The sequence below is a fragment of the Bombina bombina genome, chromosome 6 (genome assembly GCF_027579735.1).
Source record: "Bombina bombina isolate aBomBom1 chromosome 6, aBomBom1.pri, whole genome shotgun sequence".
NCBI lineage: Eukaryota > Metazoa > Chordata > Amphibia > Anura > Bombinatoridae > Bombina > Bombina bombina.
This window is the reverse complement of record NC_069504.1, coordinates 296526614-296550103: the sequence shown is the minus strand read 5'-3', so window position 1 is coordinate 296550103 and position 23490 is coordinate 296526614. Positions and strand designations below refer to the sequence as shown.

Below are 23490 nucleotides of genomic sequence, written 5' to 3'. Positions count from 1 at the left end.
CTCTCTCTCTCTCTCTCTCTCTATATATATATATATATATATATATATATATATATATATATATATTAAACACTGCAATATTTTGTACCCTTTTTCAGTTCCTGTTAAAAATGGAAGGGTAGAACACAGTTATATTCCACACAGCCATTGGCTGCACACTCTAGTGACCTATTTATAACTGTCACTAATTGGCCACAGCAGAGAAGGTAACCTACGTTGCAACAGGGCAGCTCCCATTGTTTTATAGACCCTAAACTTTATACTTATTTTGTCAATATTTAAACAGCTAATGAACTTTAAAAAACACATCTACATGTTATTCTCAGACTAATCTTTTCTTTGAATGCATTATTCTATCTAGCATTTAGTTAGTGTTTAATATCCCTTTAAATGAGAGTCATTTTGAAATTTTATTTCAAATTTAGTAGAATGTTATACTATTTTAATGGCAAACCGCTAAAATGCAAATGTAAAAAGGACATGAAACCTGATTTTTTTTCTTTCATGATTTAGAAAGACAATTTTAAACAGCATTCTTATTTATTTCTATGAACTAATTTGCTTCATTCTTTAGATATCCTTTGTTGAAGAAATAGCAATGCACATGGGTGAGCCAATCACACAAGGCATTTATGTGCAGCCACCAATCAGCATCTGCTGAGCCTATTAAGATATACTTTTCAACAAAGGATATCAAGAGAATGAAGCAAATTAGATAAAGAACTGCATTGGAATGGTGTTTAAAACTGTATTCACTCTTAATCATGAAAAAAATATTTTGGGTTTTATGTCCCGTTAAGAATCATGGTCCCATAGTAAGCAAACTGAAGAGCCCATATACTTCTATTATCTAATTTGATTTGTTCTCTTGGTATCCTTTGTTGAAAAGCATACCTAGGTATGCTCAGGAGCTGTGAAACTAGCTGCTGATTGGTGGTTGCACATATATACCTCTTATCATTGGCTTACCGATGTGTTCGACAAGCTCCAAGTAGTACCCATTGCTGCACTTTAATAAAGGATACCAAGAGACTGAAGCAATTTGAAAAGGTATTTAAAATTGTATGCTCTATCTGAATCATAAAAGAAAAACTTTAGGGTTTCATGTCCCTTTTAAATTGTTCATTTAAGTTTCTGTAGCTATTAGAGAAACTTGTTAACAAATCAACAAAAGTGTGCATTTATTCAATTGTTTCATTAATACATTAGCATAATTAAAATGTCGTTAGATTTGTTATTTTTAAACACACATTAGTTCCCAATATACGGTTAAACTTTTGTCCAAAGTGAAATCAGAAAAAAAAAAATGTATATAGCTGGCTACACACACCTGATGCAATTTTACACAACCACTGCTAGTTAGAACTTACCAATATTTTAGACGTATAAGCACAGTTCACGGAAATTCCTGTCACAAGGACATCCAACACATTCGCAGGTAAAGTCTCTGCATCTGGGATTTTTCGGTAATGCTTTTCATTTAGAAACGCCTGCACCACAGTCATTCTGTTCATAGTTAATGTCCCAGTTTTATCTGAACAGATTGCAGTAGCATTACCCATTGTTTCACAGGCATCTAAATGTCTTACTAAGTTGTTATCTTTCATCATTTTCTAGAAAGAGGGAAAAAAACATAAGGGCAAGGAAAACAGTATCTAAACGAGTAATATACATTCATAAAAAAATTAAATAAAAAAATTAACAAACACTCTAAAGGAATCTAAATAACTTATAAATGTGTTCCTGTAGCCTGTACAGACTTCATCCTTAAGGAGTTGTACAAATACTAACCAAAAACAAATACAATAATGCACAAATGCTTGTGTGAAACCCGCACAAAGGAGATAAATGCATAGTTAAAGGAACATTTTAAAGCAATGTATTATGGTTTAAGGTCAGTAGTTTTAGAAAATTATATGCAGTGTATGTTTAAAACCCACAAATGGATTAAAAATATATCTCCCGACTGAGAGCTGTAAGGATTTCAGGTTCAGAGCTGAACACATTGTCATGTGACTGCCACTTGCTGCGTCCTGTTGAGGACCAGCAATATTCTGCAACTCCTGAGTGGGATTTTACCTTTGTTTAAACCCTTTGTAGGGGGTCAAGCACAGAGTTTGAGGGTGAGCAGTGCAAAGAATAAAAGTCATGAATAATGAATTAGAAAATGTAACGTCATTTGTGCCATTCAAATGTTCCTTTATGGCCTGCTCAGGAATCCCAATGTATTGCTGCTCCTGAGCAAGATACAAATAGTAAACCAATCAGGAGAGGCATATGTATGTAGCAGCCAATCACTGGTTCTTTTATACATGTATAAATGTACATGTATAAGTATAACTGCTTCGAGGAAAATGCTAACCACTTCAGTGATCACTTTTACTCTGCATGGGTGCATGTGAAGTATATACTTTATACAAATGTCCTAGGTGCTTGCATGCAAACGCCTTACCTACACTGAGAGCAAGCAGTGATTATTAACAGGTCAGTGATGATACCAGTTGAGTTGCTGCCGTCATGATCAATGGCACCCTTTTTTTTTTTTTTACTGCATAGGTGTATCAGGCAGAAGTATATATCACCTCTGTAGAGTGCGAGTGAGAGTGTGCGTGCGAGTGAGAGTGTGCGTGCGAGTGAGAGTGTGCGTGCGAGTGAGAGTGTGCGTGCGAGTGAGAGTGTGCGTGCGAGTGAGAGTGTGCGTGCGAGTGAGAGTGTGCGTGCGAGTGAGAGTGTGCGTGCGAGTGAGTGTGTGCGTGCGAGTGCACGCGGGTGAGAAAATGTGCGTGTACGGGTGAGAAAGTATGTGGATTTTGTGAAAGCCACCACACCAGGGCTGTAGGAGAGAAGTGAGGCATGCAGGAATAAACATTCAGAGTAGATACGTTTCTTGATCCAAGCTATTCTTACATTTACATATTTTATTATAGATGGGCTGATTATTATTAAAGGAATAGTCTAGTCAAAATTAAACTTTCATGATTTATACAGAGCATGCAATTTTAAGTAACTTTCTAATTTACTCCTATTATCACATTTTCTTAGTTCTCTTGGTAACTTTATTTGAATATAAGCTTAGGAGTCGGCCCATTTTTAGTTCAGCACCTGGGTAGCGCTTGCTGATTGGTGGCTACATTTAGACACCAATCAGAAAGTGCTACTCAGGTGCCGAACAAAAAAATGGGTCGGTTTCCTATGCTTACATTCTTGCTTTTTCAAATAAAGATACCAAGAGAACGAAGCAAAATTGATAATAGGAGTACATTAGAAAGTTGCTTAAAATTGCATGCTCTATCGTAATCATGAAAGTTTTATTTTGACTTGAATTCCTTTACCATGGAATTCCCTTACCCAACAGACAAAGAATAAAAGTATACTAAGCAAAAGATCTAAATGAATTGATTTCTTGCACACTTACCTTTACAGAATAAGCCAGGGAAATTGTGACGGCAAGTGGAAGACCTTCTGGCACAGCTACTACCAAAACTGTAACTCCAATGATGAAAAACTTGACAAAATACTGGACATAAATTGGTGTACATTCAGCAAGCCAAGGCCGTTTCTGAACCCAGAAAGTTTTGATTACGAAGTAGAGTACAAGTATAATGACTGTAATAGCAGACATTACCAAACCTTTAAAGGAATAGATGAAAATGAATAAATTAAAGGTTTCAGACCTTGTAAAGAACTGCCAAATATTTACATAAGCATTTACCAAAAAAGAAACAAGCGGAAGACAAAACATGGCTATTCATATGAAAAACCAGAGATTTTTCACTTTTTTGTTTGCATGAAGATATTAATAGGACAGGAAAGTCAAAATTGCATTATCTATTGTAAATGACTCATACTGCAGTATATACACTCACAGGTTCATGGGGACAGTTCCTACAGCAGCGTCAGTGAACAGGAACAAGCCTTCCAAAGCACAAATACAAAAAGTATGCAGAAAATATAAAATAACCCCCTAAAAAAACAATATGTACAGTTACAATACATACTGTGGTACCCTGCTAAACAGAAGGCATTGTGGGTAGGGTTGCCACCTCAGCCATGTTTTCCTGGACACTTATGAGTTACACATGCTGCAGGGTGTACAGGGAGGAACATGTATTGCGTTTCTGGACAGCACTATTCCTATTGCTCCCTGCACACCCTGCAGCATGTATAACTTATAAGTGTTCTGTATTTTAAGGGACCTCCATCAGCTATACTCAGGGAAGACCATAGTCAAATATTCAAAAGCCAACATGAGTTACAGAGTAGAAACAACATTCTTTGCTGCAGTTCTGCTTTTAGCATTGGGGTCTTTTTTGATACACTATCTGGTGACCTTCTTTTGTTTTTCTTGTTCTCCATACAGACTGTTGGTGATCCACTGGAGTCATTTACAAACATGTGACTTGAATCCAGAAACAAGGGTAATAAAGGGGTTAAATAATTGCTGCATATCACAGTTACAGTTGTGTTTTAGATCCTGGATAGCCCAGAAATTGAACACTGCAATAACTAAAAACATGTGAGCAATCTAGGAGTTAAACCATTGTTGGATACCACACTCAGTCATTTAAACCCATAAATTTGGGTTTCATGTCCCTTTAAGGATTCATGTCTAGGTCATATTAACTCTTTATGCCCAGCACTTTATAGGATGTTCCTATTTTCAGATAACTTGTGCGATGTTCCATTTAAGAAAAACAATATGCAAACAGAAAATCAGAAACACCCTATGGGCTAATGTGTAAGCAGTCATTATCTGGATCATAACTTTAGGTCTGTAGTTTAGGGATTTACAGCAATAACACTTTAGAATTATCACATCATTTTTACATATCTTTTTTAGATAACCAGTTTTTGGGATACACGTTTTTTTTGTATCATCAATTGGGCACTATTTATCAGACTTTTATCCCTACTGGGACATTTGGATTGCTTATGAATGTCAGAATACACACATTTATTTGTAAGTGCATATGAATCCATACATGTTTTATCTTTTTAATGAATCCATACATGTTTTATCTTTGTAATAAACCTAGCCCATAGGTTGCTTCTTAATTTCTATTTGCATATTTTCAGGTCTGAATTAGTTAAATACGGAGAGTTTAACCCTTCATGCTAAACCTGTCCACCAAGAGAGGTGCAAGAGTCTCCCTCATCAGTGAACCATTCATGAGCGTCATCTGTTCGAATAAGCATCTTTTCAATTTCACTATTGAACAGTTTTAGCATTCTCTTGTTTCATGCATAAATATATTAATGTGTCAGTTTATGACCCATTAAAAATGTAATACACAAATTAACTAAGGCAGCTCCTGAAACATAAAAATGCCTCAGATTTTATAGATACTCATGACTTATTTATAACATTCGTCACAGAAATGAAAGCTCTAAGAGAACAACAGAAACCACCTCTTTACTGAGTGCATTGTGTGAGTTTGTAACAGATAACCCATACAAAACAGACTTAGATGTTATGATAGAAAATGTCTAATATTCTTAAAGGGTAATTTTAAAGGGACAGTCTACACCTTGGTCATCTTAAAATCTTACCATGGATTAAGCTGCAAATAGTCTCCAGCACCCATTACTATATCTTGAAGCAGGAACGGTAAACAAGTTATTTTAAAGTTAATATAGTTTCTGGCCAATTTGAAACGGCTTATTAGGATAGAATTGATGGCACCACTCAAACGTGTTGTGTCGGGTCTTATACCATTCAGTTAATAAGGTCTATGGCCTTAATATTCTACAATTATGTGTGGTTAGGTGCTATGTATCAACAAAGTTACATTACAAATTGGTTAGCAAGAGAAACTAACCGCAAAAAGATACCAATAAGCACTCAAAAGACCCCCAATTATATGGAGTTGGAAAAAGAATCACACAAATTAAAACATAAATCTTTATTAGAAATATTAAAATCTGGGATTTTTAAAACTAAAATGCTGGTCTGGAATTCCCAGTACAAAGACTGGATATGAAACACTAGAACCTCTGGTTAGGTGTTAACTAACTAAGAACCTTATCAGGGTTAATTGTATAAATTCATTACTCTATCTACCTACTATAAGGGGTCCTGTCTCCCACTATTTAAATAGGTTTCAGTGTGTTTTACAACCATTATGATGTTAACTTTATAATAATGTTAACTGTATATGCAGTTAACCAATGTTATAATTGATCATATATAATACGACTGCTACAGGGCACAACTTTACCTATGTGTTTAACATACAACATTATTGTCACCTATTTCCCATGCGATTAACCTTATCATTAAGGATACATTAGGTGAGAGTGCCAGCTGCTTTTGCAGAGATCACATTACCTTATCAAACCATACTCTCTTGACACCAATTAATTTCTAGTGATACATAATCCAAACCAGCGGCTCTTTAATCTGCCATTAGTTAACACCTAACCAGAGGTTCTAGTGTTTCATATCCAGTCTTTGTACTGGGAATTCCAGACCAGCATTTTAGTTTTTTAAAATCCCAGATTTTAATATTTCTAATAAAGATTTATGTTTTAATTTGTGTGATTCTTTTTCCAACTCCATATAATTGGGGGTCTTTTGAGTGCTTATTAGTATCTTTTTGCGGTTAGTTTCTCTTGCTAACCAATTTGCAATTTGAAACGGCTGCCAAGCTCCACCCACCGGTGACATCACAATCTGGGCTGCATCTATGCACTCTGCTGAATAGCATTGACAGTCTGATGAAACCAACTAGTGAGCCTTTTGTGATTGCAAGTAATATACAGCCCATATAGTGATGTCATTACTGTGTGTATTGTAATTCATGCATGGTTACCAAAAGCATAAAATGGACAGTAAAGTCCAAAATACAATTTCATGATTCAGACTGTTGCCATTTTTAATTTTTTTTAATTTACTTCTATTATCTAATGTGCTTTGTTTTATTGTTATCCTTTTTTGAGAAACATAGTGCGGTAGTCTCAAGAGCAGAAACGCAATACTAGGAGCTAGCTACTTATTGGTGGCTGCACATATATGCTCTTCGTCATTGGCACACCAAGTATGTTCATTTAGCTCCCAGTAGTGCATTGCTGCTCCTTCAACATAGGATACCTAGATAATGAAGCATAATAGAAACATCATGGACAGTTGTTTAAAATAAATTGTATGCTCTATCTGAATCATGAAAAAAAAATTGGCTTTCATATCCCTAAGTGTTGCCTTTGTGTATCACGATAGAGAGATACGATGAGGAAATCTGCTCTTTCTGTATGCTCAGCCCATTTTAATGGGTAGTGGTTTCAATTAGCACAGATATTTCAAATACAAATATAACCTAAAGAAACAACTTCGACTGCACATTAAAGGGAAATTTAACCGTCTGTTTCACTGTTGTAATAAAAAAGCACTAAGTAGTGGTATATACTTAAAGGGACACTGAACCCATTTCTATTCTTTCGTGATTCAGATAGAGCATGCAATTTTAAGCAACTTTATAATTTACTCCTATTATCAATTTGTCTTCGTTCTCTTGCTATCTTTATTTTAAAAAGAATGCATCTAAGCTTTTTTTTGGGTTTAGAACTCTGGACAACACGTTTTTATTGGTGGATGAATTTATCCACCAATCAGCAGGGACAACCCAGGTTGTTCACCAAAAATGGGCCGGCATCTAAACTTACATTCTTGCATTTCAAATTAAGATACCAAGAGAAAATGTCATGCTCTATCTGAATCACAAAAGAAAAAATTTGGGTTCAGTGTCCCTTTAATAGAAATCATTGCAATATGTATTATTCGTCTATTTAAATGGATTTTACATTTTATTTCTTTTTTAAACTTCATTTGTGCAGTATTCATTACCTCATGATCTCTACAAGAAACTTATCTAGAATGATGTTCTAAAACTTCCAGAGTTGGTTTAGTATAAAGTGAATAGACTAGATAACAGGGAGTCAGATTTGCTCATGCTCAGAACTGGCAGAATGAAACTTAAGTTTCAAAAATGTTCTACTTGTCCTCGCACAGTATTTCCAAGTTCTAATTTAGCAAGAAAACAAGAGGTTTGCGGTTTATTTTCATACAATCTGTTACTTTTTAAGTTTACTTTGATTTAACATATTTGTTTTTACCAAAGGAGCACTGTTTAATATATTGTTAAAAAAATATTACAGTACAGTGTCCCTTTATGGTTGGATTTAAAACTTTGTTTTCTATCTGACTCCTAAATGACAAATATTCTTAAAACATGGCATCACTATAGTGTGTGAAAATTACTACATAATACAGGGTGTCTATAAAAACTAGAAAATAAAGTATAAATGCATGAGAGAGAAATGATCACAGCCTTGGGTCTAAGTTGTGAAGACCAGGAAAGGGCTTTGAAAGCTGTATTTAAGAAAACATCATTAGCTAAACGTAACTCACAACAGTGATAGAATGGCAATAAATAGCCCAAAATAAGAATTAGGGCAAAATTTATGATGATTGCAATTACCACTTGTGATGCTGCATTGTGTGACGAAATTGAACATTGCACAAGAGCTTTCTTGCGCAATGCCGCTTCCTGCTCTCGAGCAACCAATTGCATGAGAGCAGAGCATGTCAATTTCCCCTAACAAGCGAGTGTTCAAGTGATTGGTCTTGTCACTTCTGAGGTGGCGGGGAGGCAAAAGAAGCAGTTGCTGCTTCTTAAATTTGTGGTTGCAGCCTTAGGGCGGTGACACACTGCAAGCAACCCGGCGCGAGGCGAATCAGCTGCTTCACACTGCGTCACAACACTTCTGAAGTTCAAATATTTAATCTCTGAGTGCTCAGCTATGCGACCTGACGCAGCAGAGTGCTCAGAGCTGAAAAGGCAGGACACGCACACAGCCGCATCTACATGCTGCGCGCCGCTCCGCCTGCAGTGTGTCACAGCCTTTACTCATGCAAACCTGCACTGCAAAGGGGGAGGGGGGGAGGGAAAGTTCACTGTATATTTTCTCCCAAAAATGTAGGCTATCAAGAAAACATGCTGAGAAACCCTCTCAGGGTTTAGAATTGAATGCCTATTACTAAATGAGTTGGTTTGATGGATATTACAAATAGTTGTACAGGTAAGCTATATCTTCATTGGAATCTCCACCCATTGTTTCCCTACATATCAGTAATGAGCTGCATTACAATATATAGAACTTTGCAACAAAAAACAAATTATGCTTACCAGATAATTTCCTTTCCTTTTGTATGGGAAGAGTCCACAGCTGCATTCTATACTTGTGGGAAATATTGAACCTGGCCACCAGGAGGAGGCAAAGACACCCCAACCAAAGGCTTAAATACCTCCCCCACTTCCTCATAACCCCATTCATTCTGCCGAGGGAACAAGGAACCGTAGGAGAAATATCAGGGTGAAAAGGTTTAGGGCCGCCCATCGGAGAACACGGACGGGAGCTGTGGACTCTTCCCATACAGAAGGAAAGGAAAGGAAATTATCTGGTAAGCATAATTTGTGTTTTCCTTCTTAATATGGGAAGAGTGCACAGCTAACGGGAGGGAAAAGAGAGGCGGACCTTAATCTGGGGGCACAACAGCCTGCAAAACCTTTCTCCTGAAGGCTGCTTCAGCAGAAGCAAAAACATCAAACTTGTAAAATTTGGAAAAAAGTATGTAAGGAGGACCAGGTAGCCGCCTTACAAATCTGATCCATAGAGGCCTCATTTTTGAAGGCCCAAGAGGAAAACACTGCTCTCGTAGAATGAGCCGTAATCCTCAGAGGAGGCTTATGTCCTGCTTCTCTATGCTAAACGGAAGACACTCCTCCGCCAAAAAGATAAGGAAGTCGAAGAGGCCCTCTGACCCCTACGCTTCCCAGAAAAGAGAACAAACAAAGAAGTTTGTCTAAATTCTTTTGTGACCTGAAGATAGAACTTCAAGGCACAAACCACATCCAAAATTACGTTGTAATTGTTCCTTCGACGAAGAAGGATTAGGACATAAGAAAGGAACCACAATCTCTTGATTGATGTTGCAAATTGACAGAACCTTAGGAAGAAACCCTAACTTGGTTCGTAGAACAGCCTTATCAGCATGGAAAGCCAGATAAGGAAGGACGCATTGCAAGGCAGCAATCACAGATACTCTTTCAAGACAACAATTTAATGTCTACTTCATGCATAGGCTCCAACGGAGCTTGTTGCAAAACTTTAAGAATAAGATTTAAACTCCAAAGAGGAGCATTAGATCTAAACACAGGTCTGATCCTAGCAGAGCCTTAACAAATGACTGCACACCTGGAAGCTCAGCGAACCTCTTGTTCAGTAACCTAGACAGGGCCGAAATCTGTCCCTTCAGGGGACTTGCAGAAAAGCCCTTCTCCAGTTCATCCTGGAGAACAGAATAAGTAGGTCCTCCACACCTTATGATAGATGCGACGAGCAACCAGCTTACAAGCTTGAATGAGAGTAAAAATAACTCAGAAAACCCTTTCTTGGCTAGGACTAAGTATTCAATCTCCACGCAGTCAGCCTCAGAGAATCTAGACACTGATGAACAAAAAGACCTAGGTCAGCAGATCCCTGCAACAAGGTAACCTCCACGGAGGAGATGATAACATCCCCACTAGATCCACGAACCATATCAAAGGCCAAGTCTTCAGAGCTTTGTATATTGCCGAAGATCCAAAATGAGATCGGGAGGGAGCTTTCCTCGAGTCCATAGGCCCTGTCTCTTCCTGGCACTCCAAACAGATCCCCATCCTGACAGACTCACAACCATAGTCACAATCACCCAGGAAGGATTTAAGACAGACATTTCTTGGCACAAGTGATCCAGACAAAACCACCAAGAGAGTGATTCTCTCGATCTGTTGTCCAGAGAAATCTGTTGACAGATCCGAATGATCGCTGTTCCACTGCTTCAGCATGCACAGATGCAACAGTCTGAGGTGAAACCTGGCAAAGGAAATAAGCTCCATGCTGGACACCCTGAGACCCATCACACCCATACACCGAGTCACAGATGGCCTAAGGAGGTCTGGAGGTCAAGACATGTTGAAGCTAGCTTGCAATGTCTCTGGTCTGTTAGAAATATTCTCATGTCTATGGAGTCTATTATAGTACCCGTGAATTCAACCCGGTACTTGATACAAGAGAACTCTCTCTAGAATTATCTTACATCCATGGGACCGAAGAAGACAGAGGAGAGATTCCGAATGGTCCACTATTCAAAAAATTTCTTGGAGCCATAGCTAGACCAAACGGAAGTGCAATAACTGGAAGTGCTGGTCCAGGAACGCAAACCTTAGGAACTGGAAGTGGTCCTTAAGGATTGGTACGTGAAGACTAGTTCATATTCTCTTGTGGTAGGAGGGCACCCTTGCCCCCTGTGACCGTAGAGATAATTAAGTCCAGGCCTGGACCAAACAAAATCATTCCCTTAAAGGGGAGGGAAAGAAGTCTAGACTTCGAAGTCATAACCGAAGACCATGACTTCAGTCAGAGGACGATGGGCCTGAACAGAAAAAAACTGAAGCCTTAGCATTCAGGCGAATAATCTGCCTAATAGCATCACAGATAAAAGAATTGGCAACTCTCAAGGCCGAAAATCTTTCCTGAGTAACACTGAGGTGACCCTCTACCCCGATCAAATCCAATAAGGAGTCACACCAGAAGGTACTCTCTCCAGCAACCGCGGCAACAGCCGCCGCCAGTTCAAACAAATATCCGGTATGTTGAAACATTTTCTTAACAGAGTTTCCATCTTTTATCCATGGGCTCTTTAAACAAAGAGCTATCCTCAGGCGGCATAGTAGTACGTTTAGCAAGGGTGAAGATCGCGCCATCCCCTTTAGGGACGGAACCTCACAACTCCATTGAGTCCAGGACCAGGAACAATTTCTTAAAGGGAGAAAAGGGGAAAAAGGAATACAATCCTGTCCCATTCATTCTTAATAATGTTTGCCATCTAACAGGAGCAGGGAAGGATCAAACTCTATCCAATTTAGGAATCAAAGGTTCATCAGGCAATTTGGCCTCTGGAACCTCTGAATTCGCCAAAAACTTCCTTTAGAAGAAAGCGCAAATTCCTAAAACTAAAGTCTGGATCCTCCACAGCTGGAGGTTTAGAGGCAGCAGACTCCGACCCAGAAAATTCATAGACTGAAGTCTCAGAAAGAACTTCATCCTTGGATAACCCTATCAGTAAAATCCAATAAATTATCTGATGTACTCTGGGAAGGAGTGCAATATGTAACATTTCGCTTGCGCTTAGCAGGGCGAGGTAAAGCATTAAAGGCCGCAGACACCGCCACCTGAATTGCGCAGTAACGTCTGGTGAACAAAAGGCCTCCTCCAGATGGAGGATCAGCAATGCTATGGGAAACTGCATGTGTAGAGAGATAAGAATGTAGGGTACGCACCTCACTGGACAACTCCTCCTCAGAGGTGGACGACTCAGTGGTATCAAACATGTTTGATATTATCACATTATCAAGGCATATGGAACATAATTGGTAGGGCAGATCTAAGGCCTCCTCACAATATAAACAGGAATTACTCTTTAGGAATAGAGGGAGTACCCTCTAAAGTAACAGAATCCTCCATCGCTAGTGCAATAACCGGAGAACTTAAGAAATAAAACAATCTTATTTTATTCAAAAAAATGGCACCTTTATACCCCAATGGCTGGGGCACTCACCACCTCCTATGACCCAGACAGTACAGAGATTTATGAACCCGGTCAGGAAAGAGGGAATGAATTACATGGTGCACAATGCAGGACCGTCCCTGCAATGAGAAAAAGTGTGCCAAGCTTGTAAGCTGCACAGCTCTCAAAGTGAAAGTGAAACCTGTATATTCCATAACAGCCTATGAGCACATAACATCTCACACAAAGGCAGCATAAAACCAAATAAACATATAAGATTATTCCCCAATGTTCAATAATCCCCCTCAGGAGATATTAACCCTTGATTCTATACAGATAAAAAGGAGTCGAACTGTGACCCTGTCTTCTTGCGTTATCATACATGTATAAAAAATGAAAAGATCTTACCAGAATCTATGCCATGGAACAGTAACACAGCCCTTCAAGTTTGACAGATAGTAGCGTTGCTTCTGACATGGACTTGAGTGAATAAAGCAGGCAGTGAAACTTGTTAACACTGATTGCTTATGGAGCTGTTAATATGAGTCGGGATGGTTTCGCAGAAAGACTCTCCCTGCATCTTCGGACTCTAACTTTCATACATGCTCTCATTGAGAGGCTGACAGGACTACTTAAAACTTCAGTCCTATTTCGAAGAGTACTACCCTCCATAAGAGACTACACAGAAATCTTCTAACACTTCTCTGCCAACCTCCTGTGACGAAAGGCAAAGAATGAATGGGGTTAGGAGGAAGTGGGGGAGGTATTTAAGCCTTTGGCTGGGGTGTCTTTTCCTCCTCCTGGTGGCCAGGTTCAGTATTTTCCACAAGTAAGGAATGCAGCTGTGGACTCTTCCCATATTAAGAAGGAAAAGCAAAGAAGCCAGAGCAGCTACAATTTTACTTTTGACTTTTTTAATATTATTGTACATATAAATTAATTTGTTAGAAAATGTATTACCAGGATCTTAGTTTCGTAAAAAAAATAATTATTACCTTTTAAGTAGCAGACATATATATGCCTTTTGCAACTGGCTCATCGGTTTTGTTCAGCTGAATCCCAGTAGTGCATTGGTGTTATGGAGCCGACTTAGTTTAACTATGTGTTTAACTCTGTTGCATATATTATAGAATGTTCTTTTTGCACTTTTAGGTGGCTTTAATCACACAAAACAATATAAAAAAAAATCTTTTAACCTGAACAACACAAAGCTAGGAATGTATACACAACAAACAATGTAAGACAGACCATTCTTATTTTATTCACAGTAGCAGCATTTATATATAAAATGCATTATAAAGTTTAAAACCTAGATATTTCATGAGGTAGACTGAAGTTGTGTTTTGTGCGCAAGTTAAAATAAACCGGCAACAAATGGTTATACAAAAACAAATATGATCGGTTCTTTGTAACAGGAAGCCACTGTAATGTTATACTGATACTGAAACAGATAAGTCATTAGAACCATCAAATTACTTGTTAGCTTGGCACGTTAGTCTCTCCCAACATACAAGTTTATAGCAGAAAACAGAAGTGTTAAAGGCCTGGCAGTCAACACTACAATCATGGTTAGAAGGGCAGGTTAAACCTAAGGAAAAAATGAAGGTGCTTGGACCATGAATTTCATGTTTATGATATCGGATATCTCAGTTCCTGAGATACATCCCATTGCATGCTATTTTATATAGCCGTCTACTGAAGAGCACAGGAAAGAAAATAGCTGCAAAAATACTTACTATATTAAAATCCAAGTAAAGCACAATCTATAAGGATTAAAATACATATCAAGCTATTTTCAAAAACATTAAAAATATATATATATTGTTTTATTTCAAATTGAACAATTTTGCTTTAAAACCTAGAACTCAGCCCAAAAATGAGTAACCAGGAATTTTCAGTTGTTTTAAAGTTTGTATAAGTATATATATTAAATGTCAATGAATGATGTTGTCAGAGTTTAAGGCTAAATGAAGGAACGTTCTATATAAATACTTAATTAGTGTAGTTTTATATTCTGATGAACCCCCAACTGCTGGTCAACCAATCAAGGGCCACACATTTAAAACTCCACCAATAACAGGTGATGTCCTTATATGGGTCAGTACAGAAGTTCAAATATATACTTAGATTTAAAAGAACTTAAAGTTAGGCACATTAGCAAATTCATTCATAAAAAAATAAGCTGTACTAACAAACCAGTTGGTTTATTTTGCAATAAAAATGACCCTTTAAACGTAAAGACATTTTTAGCTTTATTACTCTTTTAATGGGGAAACTAACTTTATTTACTCCCTTAAAAACAATAAATAAAAACGACATTAAGTATTTTTTTCATCTAACAAAAGCTTCAGAATTTAGGGAAGGGAGCATAAAAAACATCTCTATAAAGAATGTAAAGAAACAGTCTTCCTCTATTTTCACATTCAGAGAAATTCTAATACAAACATAAATGTTGCAATTTATTAGTGCATGTTTTATTCCTGCATGAAAATTCCTTAAAGGGACACTAAACCCATTTTTTTCTTCTTTCATGATTCAGATAGAGCATGCAATTTTAAGCAACTTTCTAATTTACTCCTATTATAAATTTTTCTTCGTACTCTTGCTATCTTTATTTAAAAAGCAGAAATGTGATGCATAGGAGCTGGCCCATTTTTGGGTGAGAACCTGGGTTATGCTTGCTTATTGGTGGGTAAATGTCAGCCTCCAATAAGCAAGCGATAGCCATGGTGCTGAACCTAAAATGGGCTGGCTGCTAAGATTTACATTCATGCTGTTAAAATAAAGATAGCAAGAGAACGAAGAAAAATTAATAGAAGTAAATTAGAAAGTTGCTTAAAATGTCATGCTCTATCGAAATCATGAAAGAAAACATTTGGGTTCAGTGTCCCTTTAATGATTTTGTATTTAACCTTTACAAAGATGTTATGAACATAGCTAGAGTAATATTTGAGAGCCGGAAATACACTGCAGCTTTTGAACTGAATTTTAGCTATGTGTTTAACATCTTTGTGAGCAAGGGACTGCAGTGAAAAATGTATTAGAGCACGTATTTTTAAAATTAGAATGTCCTTTTAACTTAAAACTTAGCAGGTTTTAATTTAAAAAAACAATTTATGTAAGAACTTACCTGATAAATTCATTTCTTTCATATTAGCAAGAGTCCATGAGCTAGTGACGTATGGGATATACATTCCTACCAGGAGGGGCAAAGTTTCCCAAACCTCAAAATGCCTATAAATACACCCCTCACCACACCCAAAAATCAGTTTAACGCATAGCCAAGAAGTGGGGTGATAAGACAAAAGTGCTAAAGCATAAAAAATAAGGAATTGGAATAATTGTGCTTTATACAAAAAAAATCATAACCACCACAAAAAAAGGGTGGGCCTCATGGACTCTTGCCAATATGAAAGAAATGAATTTATCAGGTAAGTTCTTACATAAATTATGTTTTCTTTCATGTAATTAGCAAGAGTCCATGAGCTAGTGACGTATGGGATAATGAATACCCAAGATGTGGATCTTCCACACAAGAGTCACTAGAGAGGGAGGGATAAAATAAAGACAGCCAATTCCGCTGAAAATAATCCACACCCAAAATAAAGTTTAAATCTTATAATGAAAAAAACTGAAATTATAAGCAGAAGAATCAAACTGAAACAGCTGCCTGAAGTACTTTTCTACCAAAAACTGCTTCAGAAGAAGAATACACATCAAAATGGTAGAATTTAGTAAAAGTATGCAAAGAAGACCAAGTTGCTGCTTTGCAAATCTGATCAACCGAAGCTTCATTCCTAAACGCCCAGGAAGTAGAAACTGACCTAGTAGAATGAGCTGTAATCCTTTGAGGCGGAGTTTTACCCGACTCGACATAAGCATGATGAATCAAAGACTTTAACCAAGACGCCAAAGAAATGGCAGAGGCCTTCTGACCTTTCCTAGAACCGGAAAAGATAACAAATACACTAGAAGTCTTTCGGAAATTTTTAGTAGCTCCAACATAATATTTCAAAGCTCTAACTACATCCAAAGAATGCAATGATCTTTCCTTAGAATTCTTAGGATTAGGACACAATGAAGGAACCACAATTTCTCTACTAATGTTGTTAGAATTCACAACCTTAGGTAAAAATTTAAAAGAAGTTCGCAACACCGCCTTATCCTGATGAAAAATCAGAAAAGAAGACTCACAAGAAAGAGCAGATAAATCAGAAACTCTTCTAGCAGAAGAGATGGCCAAAAGAAACAAAACTTTCCAAGAAAGTAATTTAATGTCCAGCGAATGCATAGGTTCAAACGGAGGAGCTTGAAGAGCCCCCAGAACCAAATTCAAACTCCAAGGAGGAGAAATTGACTTAACAGGTTTTATACAAACCAAAGCTTGTACAAAACAATGAATATCAGGAAGACTAGCAATCTTTCTGTGAAAAAGAACAGAAAGAGCAGAGATTTGTCCTTTCAAGGAAATTGCAGACAAACCTTTATCCAAACCATCTTGAAGAAACTGTAAAATTCTAGGAATTCTAAAAGAATGCCAAGAAAAAAGATGAAAAAAACACCAAGAAATGTAAATCTTCCAGACTCGATAATATATCTTCCTAGATACAGATTTACGAGCCTGTAATACATAGTATTAATCAGAGAGTCAGAGAAACCTCTATGACTGAGAATCAAGCGTTCAATCTCCATACCTTCAAATTTAAGGATTTGAGATCCTGATGGAAAAAAGGACCTTGTGAAAGAAGGTCTGGTCTTAACGGAAGAGTCCACGGTTGGCAAGTGGCCATCCGGACAAGATCTGCATACCAAAACCTGTGAGGTCATGCTGGAGCCACCAGCAGAACGAGCACTCCTTTAGAATCTTGGAAATTACTCTTGGAAGAAGAACTAGAGGCGGAAAGATATAGGCAGGATGATACTTCCAAGGAAGTGACAATGCATCCACTGCCTTCGCCTGAGGATCCCTGGATCTGGACAGATACCTGGGAAGCTTCTTGTTTAGATGATAAGCCATCAGATCTATTTCTGGAAGTCCCCACATTTGAATAATCTGAAGAAATACCTCTGGGTGAAGAGACCATTCGCCCGGATGTAAGGTTTGGCGACTAAGATAATCCGCTTCCCAATTGTCTATACCTGGGATATGAACCGCAGAAATTAGACAGGAGCTTGATTCCGCCCATACCAAAATTCGAGATACTTCTTTCATAGCCAGAGGACTGTAAGTCCCTCCTTGATGATTGACATATGCCACAGTTGTGACATTGTCCGTCTGAAAACAAATGAACGACTCTCTCTTTAGAAGAGGCCATGACTGAAGAGCTCTGAAAATTGCACGGAGTTCCAAAAACATAATTTATGTAAGAACTTACCTAATAAATTCATTTTTTTCATATTAGCAAAAGTCCATGAGCTAGTGACGTATGGGATATACATTCCTACCAGGAGGGGCAAAGTTTCCCAAACCTCAAAATGCCTATAAATACACCCCTCACCACACACACAAATCAGTTTAACGAATAGTTAAGAAGTGGGGTGATAAGAAAAAAGTGTGAAAGCATAAAAAATAAGGAATTGGAATAATTGTGCTTTATACAAAAAAATCATAACCACCACAAAAAAGGGTGGGCCTCATGGACTCTTGCTAATATGAAAGAAATGAATTTATCAGGTAAGTTCTTACATAAATTATGTTTTCTTTCATGTAATTAGCAAGAGTCCATGAGCTAGTGACGTATGGGATAATGACTACCCAAGATGTGGATCTTTCCACGCAAGAGTCACTAGAGAGGGAGGGATAAAATAAAGACAGCCAATTCCGCTGAAAAATAATCCACACCCAAAATAAAGTTTAAATTATAAGCAGAAGATTCAAACTGAAACAGCTGCCTGAAGTACTTTTCTACCAAAAACAGCTTCAGAAGAAGAAAACACATCAAAATGGTAGAATTTAGTAAAAGTATGCAAATAAGACCAAGTTGCTGCTTTGCAAATCTGATCAACCGAAGCTTCATTCCTAAATGCCCAGGAAGTAGAAACTGACCTAGTAGAATGAGCCGTAATCCTCTGAGGCGGAGTTTTACCCGACTCGACATAAGCATGATTAATTAAAGATTTCAACCAAGATGCCAAAGAAATGGCAGAAGCCTTCTGACCTTTCCAAGAACCGGAAAAGATAACAAATAAACAAGAAGTCTTTCGGAAATTCTTAGTAGCTTCAACATAATATTTCAAAGCTCTAACCACATCCAAAGAATGCAATGATTTCTCCTTAGAATTTTTAGGATTAGGACATAATGAAGGAACTACAATTTCTCTACCAATGTTGTTAGAATTCACAACCTTAGGTAAAAATTTAAAAGAAGTTCGCAACACCACCTTATCCTGATGAAAAATCAGAAAAGGAGACTCACAAGAAAGAGCAGATAACTCAGAAACTCTTCTGGCAGAAGAGATGGCCAAAAGGAACAAAACTTTCCAAGAAAGTAATTTAATGTCCAAAGAATGCATAGGTTTAAACGGAGGAGCTTGAAGAGCCCCCAGAACCAAATTCAAACTCCAAGGTAGAGAAATTGACTTAATGACAGGTTTTATACGAACCAAAGCTTGTACAAAACAATGAATATCAGGAAGATTAGCAATCTTTCTGTGAAAAAGAACAGAAAGAGCAGAGATTTGTCCTTTCAAGGAACTTGCAGACAAACCTTTATCCAAACCATCCTGAAGAAACTGTCACAAAAATAAGATTTACTTACCCCAGGACACTCATCTACATGTAGTAGAAAGCCAAACCAGTACTGAAACGAGAATCAGTAGAGGAAATGGTATATATAAGAGTATATCGTCGATCTGAAAAGGGAGGTAAGAGATGAATCTCTACGACCGATAACAGAGAACCTATGAAATAGACCCCGTAGAAGGAGATCACTGCATTCAAATAGGCAATACTCTCCTCACATCCCTCTGACATTCACTGTACGCTGAGAGGAAAACCGGGCTCCAACCTGCTGCTGAGCGCATATCAACGTAGAATCTAGCACAAACTTACTTCACCACCTCCATAGGAGGCAAAGTTTGTAAAACTGATTTGTGGGTGTGGTGAGGGGTGTATTTATAGGCATTTTGAGGTTTGGGAAACTTTGCCCCTCCTGGTAGGAATGTATATCCCATACGTCACTAGCTCATGGACTCTTGCTAATTACATGAAAGAAATATTGATTGGTAATCTCACTTCCCGAAGGGAAAGATTGAGACTGAAGGTTTCGACAAGCTGAAACCAATTTCAGAGGTCTCGTCAGTCAGAGACAGAGTCAAGGACACTGAATCTATCAGGAAACCTAAAAAGGTTACCCTTGTCTGAGGAATCAACAAACTTTTTGGTAAATTGATCCTCCAACCATGATCTAGAAGAAACAACACTCATAAAAGACTGGAAAGGTTCTTTCTAGTGAAAATGAGCAAAGGGAATTGAATCCAATGCTGTGGCCATAAGACCTAAACTTCTATGCATATATAGTAACTGAAGGAAATAATAGAGGCTAAAGGTACCGACAGATGGAACCCAATAGAATTATCCCTCGTCTGATAGAGACAAGGACAGTGACACAAACTATCTGGAAACCTAAAAAAGGTGACCCTTGTGTGAGGAATCAAGAGCTTTCGAAAAAAAAGATCCTCTAACTATGTCCTGAAGGGCAAGTGAATCATATGAGATTCCGCATCCTCAGAAAATAATCTGAATGAAAACAGAAAAATGAAAATATGCATTTATTGTATCTAATGAAAACAAATAATGCTATCAATGACCATAAAAAGGCAAAATAGTTTGAATAAAACTCCAAACCCGGTTCCTAAAAAAGGAACTGGAAGAAATACCCCAGAAGATTCCAGGTCTGAGCAGCGCTTGAACCCCATGGGTGCCCAGCCATGCTTCAACAGTACCCAAAATATATAGGACAGAAACACACTAAAAGAAAGTGTTAGCCTTACTGGAATAAAATCAAAGAAATTTGGACAAAAACATAATTTATGTAAGAACTTACCTGATAAATTCATTTCTTTCATATTAGCAAGAGTCCATGAGCTAGTGACGTATGGGATATACATTCCTACCAGGAGGGGCAAAGTTTCCCAAACCTCAAAATGCCCATAAATACACCCCTCACCACACCCACAATTCAGTTTAACGAATAGCCCAGAAGTGGGGTGATAAAAAAGTGCGAAAGCATATAAAATAAGGAATTGGAATAATTGTGCTTTATACAAAAATCATAACCACCCCAAAAAAAGGGCGGGCCTCATGGACTCTTGCTAATATTAAAGAAATGAATTTATCAGGTAAGTTCTTACATAAATTATGTTTTCTTTCATGTAATTAGCAAGAGTCCATGAGCTAGTGACGTATGGGATAATGACTACCCAAGATGTGGATCTTTCCACGCAAGAGTCACTAGAGAGGGAGGGATAAAATAAAGAAAGCCAATTCCTGCTGAAAATAATCCACACCCAAAATAAAGTTTAATGAAAAACATAAGCAGAAGATTCAAACTGAAACCGCTGCCTGAAGTACTTTTCTACCAAAAACTGCTTCAGAAGAAGAAAATACATCAAAATGGTAGAATTTAGTAAAAGTATGCAAAGAGGACCAAGTTGCTGCTTTGCAAATCTGATCAATCGAAGCTTCATTCCTAAACGCCCAGGAAGTAGAAACTGACCTAGTAGAATGAGCTGTAATCCTTTGAGGCGGAGTTTTACCCGACTCAACATAGGCAAGATGAATTAAAGATTTCAACCAAGATGCCAAAGAAATGGCAGAAGCTTTCTGGCCTTTTCTAGAACCAGAAAAGATAACAAATAAACTAGAAGTCTTTCGGAAAGACTTAGTAGCTTCAACATAATATTTCAAAGCTCTAACAACATCCAAAGAATGCAATGATTTCTCCTTAGAATTCTTAGGATTAGGACATAATGAAGGAACCACAATTTCTCTACTAATGTTGTTAGAATTCACAACTTTAGGTAAAAATTCAAAAGAAGTTCGCAACACTGCCTTATCCTGATGAAAAATCAGAAAAGGAGACTCACAAGAAAGAGCAGATAATTCAGAAACTCTTCTGGCAGAAGAGATTGCCAAAAGGAACAAAACTTTCCAAGAAAGCAATTTAATGTCCAATGAATGCATAGGTTCAAACGGAGGAGCTTGAAGAGCCCCCAGAACCAAATTCAAACTCCAAGGAGGAGAAATTGACTTAATGACAGGTTTTATACGAACCAAAGCTTGTACAAAACAATGAATATCAGGAAGATTAGCAATCTTTCTGTGAAAAAGAACAGAAAGAGCAGAGATTTGTCCTTTCAAAGAACTTGCGGATAAACCTTTATCTAAACCATCCTGAAGAAACTGTAAAATTCTCGGAATTCTAAAAGAATGCCAAGAAAAATGATGAGAAAGACACCAAGAAATATAAGTCTTCCAGACTCTATAATATATCTCTCTGGATACAGATTTACGAGCCTGTAACATAGTATTAATCAGTCAGAGAAACCTCTTTGACCAAGAATCAAGCGTTCAATCTCCATACCTTTAATTTAAGGATTTGAGATCCTGATGGAAAAAAGGACCTTGCGACAGAAGGTCTGGTCGTAGCGGAAGAGTCCACGGATGGCAAGAGGCCATCCGGACAAGATCCGCATACCAAAACCTGTGAGGCCATGCCGGAGCTACCAGCAGAACAAACGAGCATTCCTTCAGAATCTTGGAGATTACTCTTGGAAGAAGAGCTAGAGGCGGAAAGATATAAGCAGGATGATACTTCCAAGGAAGTGATAATGCATCCACTGCTTCCGCCTGAGGATCCCGGGATCTGGACAGATACCTGGGAAGTTTCTTGTTTAGATGAGACGCCATCAGATCTATTTCTGGAAGCTCCCACATTTGAACAATCTGAAGAAAAACCTCCGAGTGAAGAGACCATTCGCCCGGATGCAACGTTTGGCAACTGAGATAATCCGCTTCCCAATTGTCTATACCTGGGATATGAACCACAGAGATTAGACAGGAGCTGGATTCCGCCCAAACCAGAATTCGAGATACTTCTTTCATAGCCAGAGGACTGTGAGTCCCTCCTTGATGATTGATGTATGCCACCGTAGTGACATTGTCTGTCTGAAAACAAATGAACGATTCTCTCTTCAGAAGAGGCCAAGACTGAAGAGCTCTGAAAATTGCACGGAGTTCCAAAATATTGATCGGTAATCTCACCTCCTGAGATTCCCAAACTCCTTGTGCTGTCAGAGATCCCCATACAGCTCCCCAACCTGTGAGACTTGCATCTGTTGAAATTACAGTCCAGGTCGGAAGCACAAAAGAAGCCCCCTGAATTAAACGATGGTGATCTGTCCACCACGTTAGAGAGTGTCGTACAATCGGTTTTAAAGATATTAATTGAGATATCTTTGTGTAATCCTTGCACCATTGATTCAGCATACATAGCTGAAGAGGTCGCATGTGAAAACGAGCAAAGGGGATCGCGTCCGATGCAGCAGTCATAAGACCTAGAATTTCCATGCATAAGGCTACCGAAGGGAATGATAGTGACTGAAGGTTTCGACAAGCTGAAATCAATTTTAGACGTCTCTTGTCTGTTAAAGACAGAGTCATGGACACTGAATCTATCTGGAAACCCAGAAAGGTTACCCTTGTCTGAGGAATCAATGAACTTTTTGGTGAATTGATCCTCCAACCATGATCTTGAAGAAACAACACAAGTCGATTCGTATGAGATTCTGCTAAATGTAAAGACTGAGCAAGTACCAAGATATCGTCCAAATAAGGAAATACCACAATACCCTGTTCTCTGATTACAGACAGAAGGGCACCGAGA

The 23490-nt window shown here is 38.0% G+C and overlaps 1 protein-coding gene across 10 annotated transcripts in view; it reads right to left on the bottom strand.

The window, feature by feature from the left end:
- The window catches only part of ATP2B1 (ATPase plasma membrane Ca2+ transporting 1), a 413071-nt gene that overhangs the window by 84253 nt on the left and 305328 nt on the right, over window positions 1-23490 (bottom strand). For all 10 annotated transcript variants that reach the window (XM_053716915.1, XM_053716922.1, XM_053716914.1 and 7 more), the window contains 2 exons: window positions 3416-3630; window positions 1371-1613 (listed from right to left, as the gene is read on the bottom strand). In XM_053716915.1, the coding sequence (XP_053572890.1) occupies window positions 1371-1613; window positions 3416-3630 (458 nt within the window). The remainder of the gene's footprint in view (window positions 1-1370; window positions 1614-3415; window positions 3631-23490) is intronic.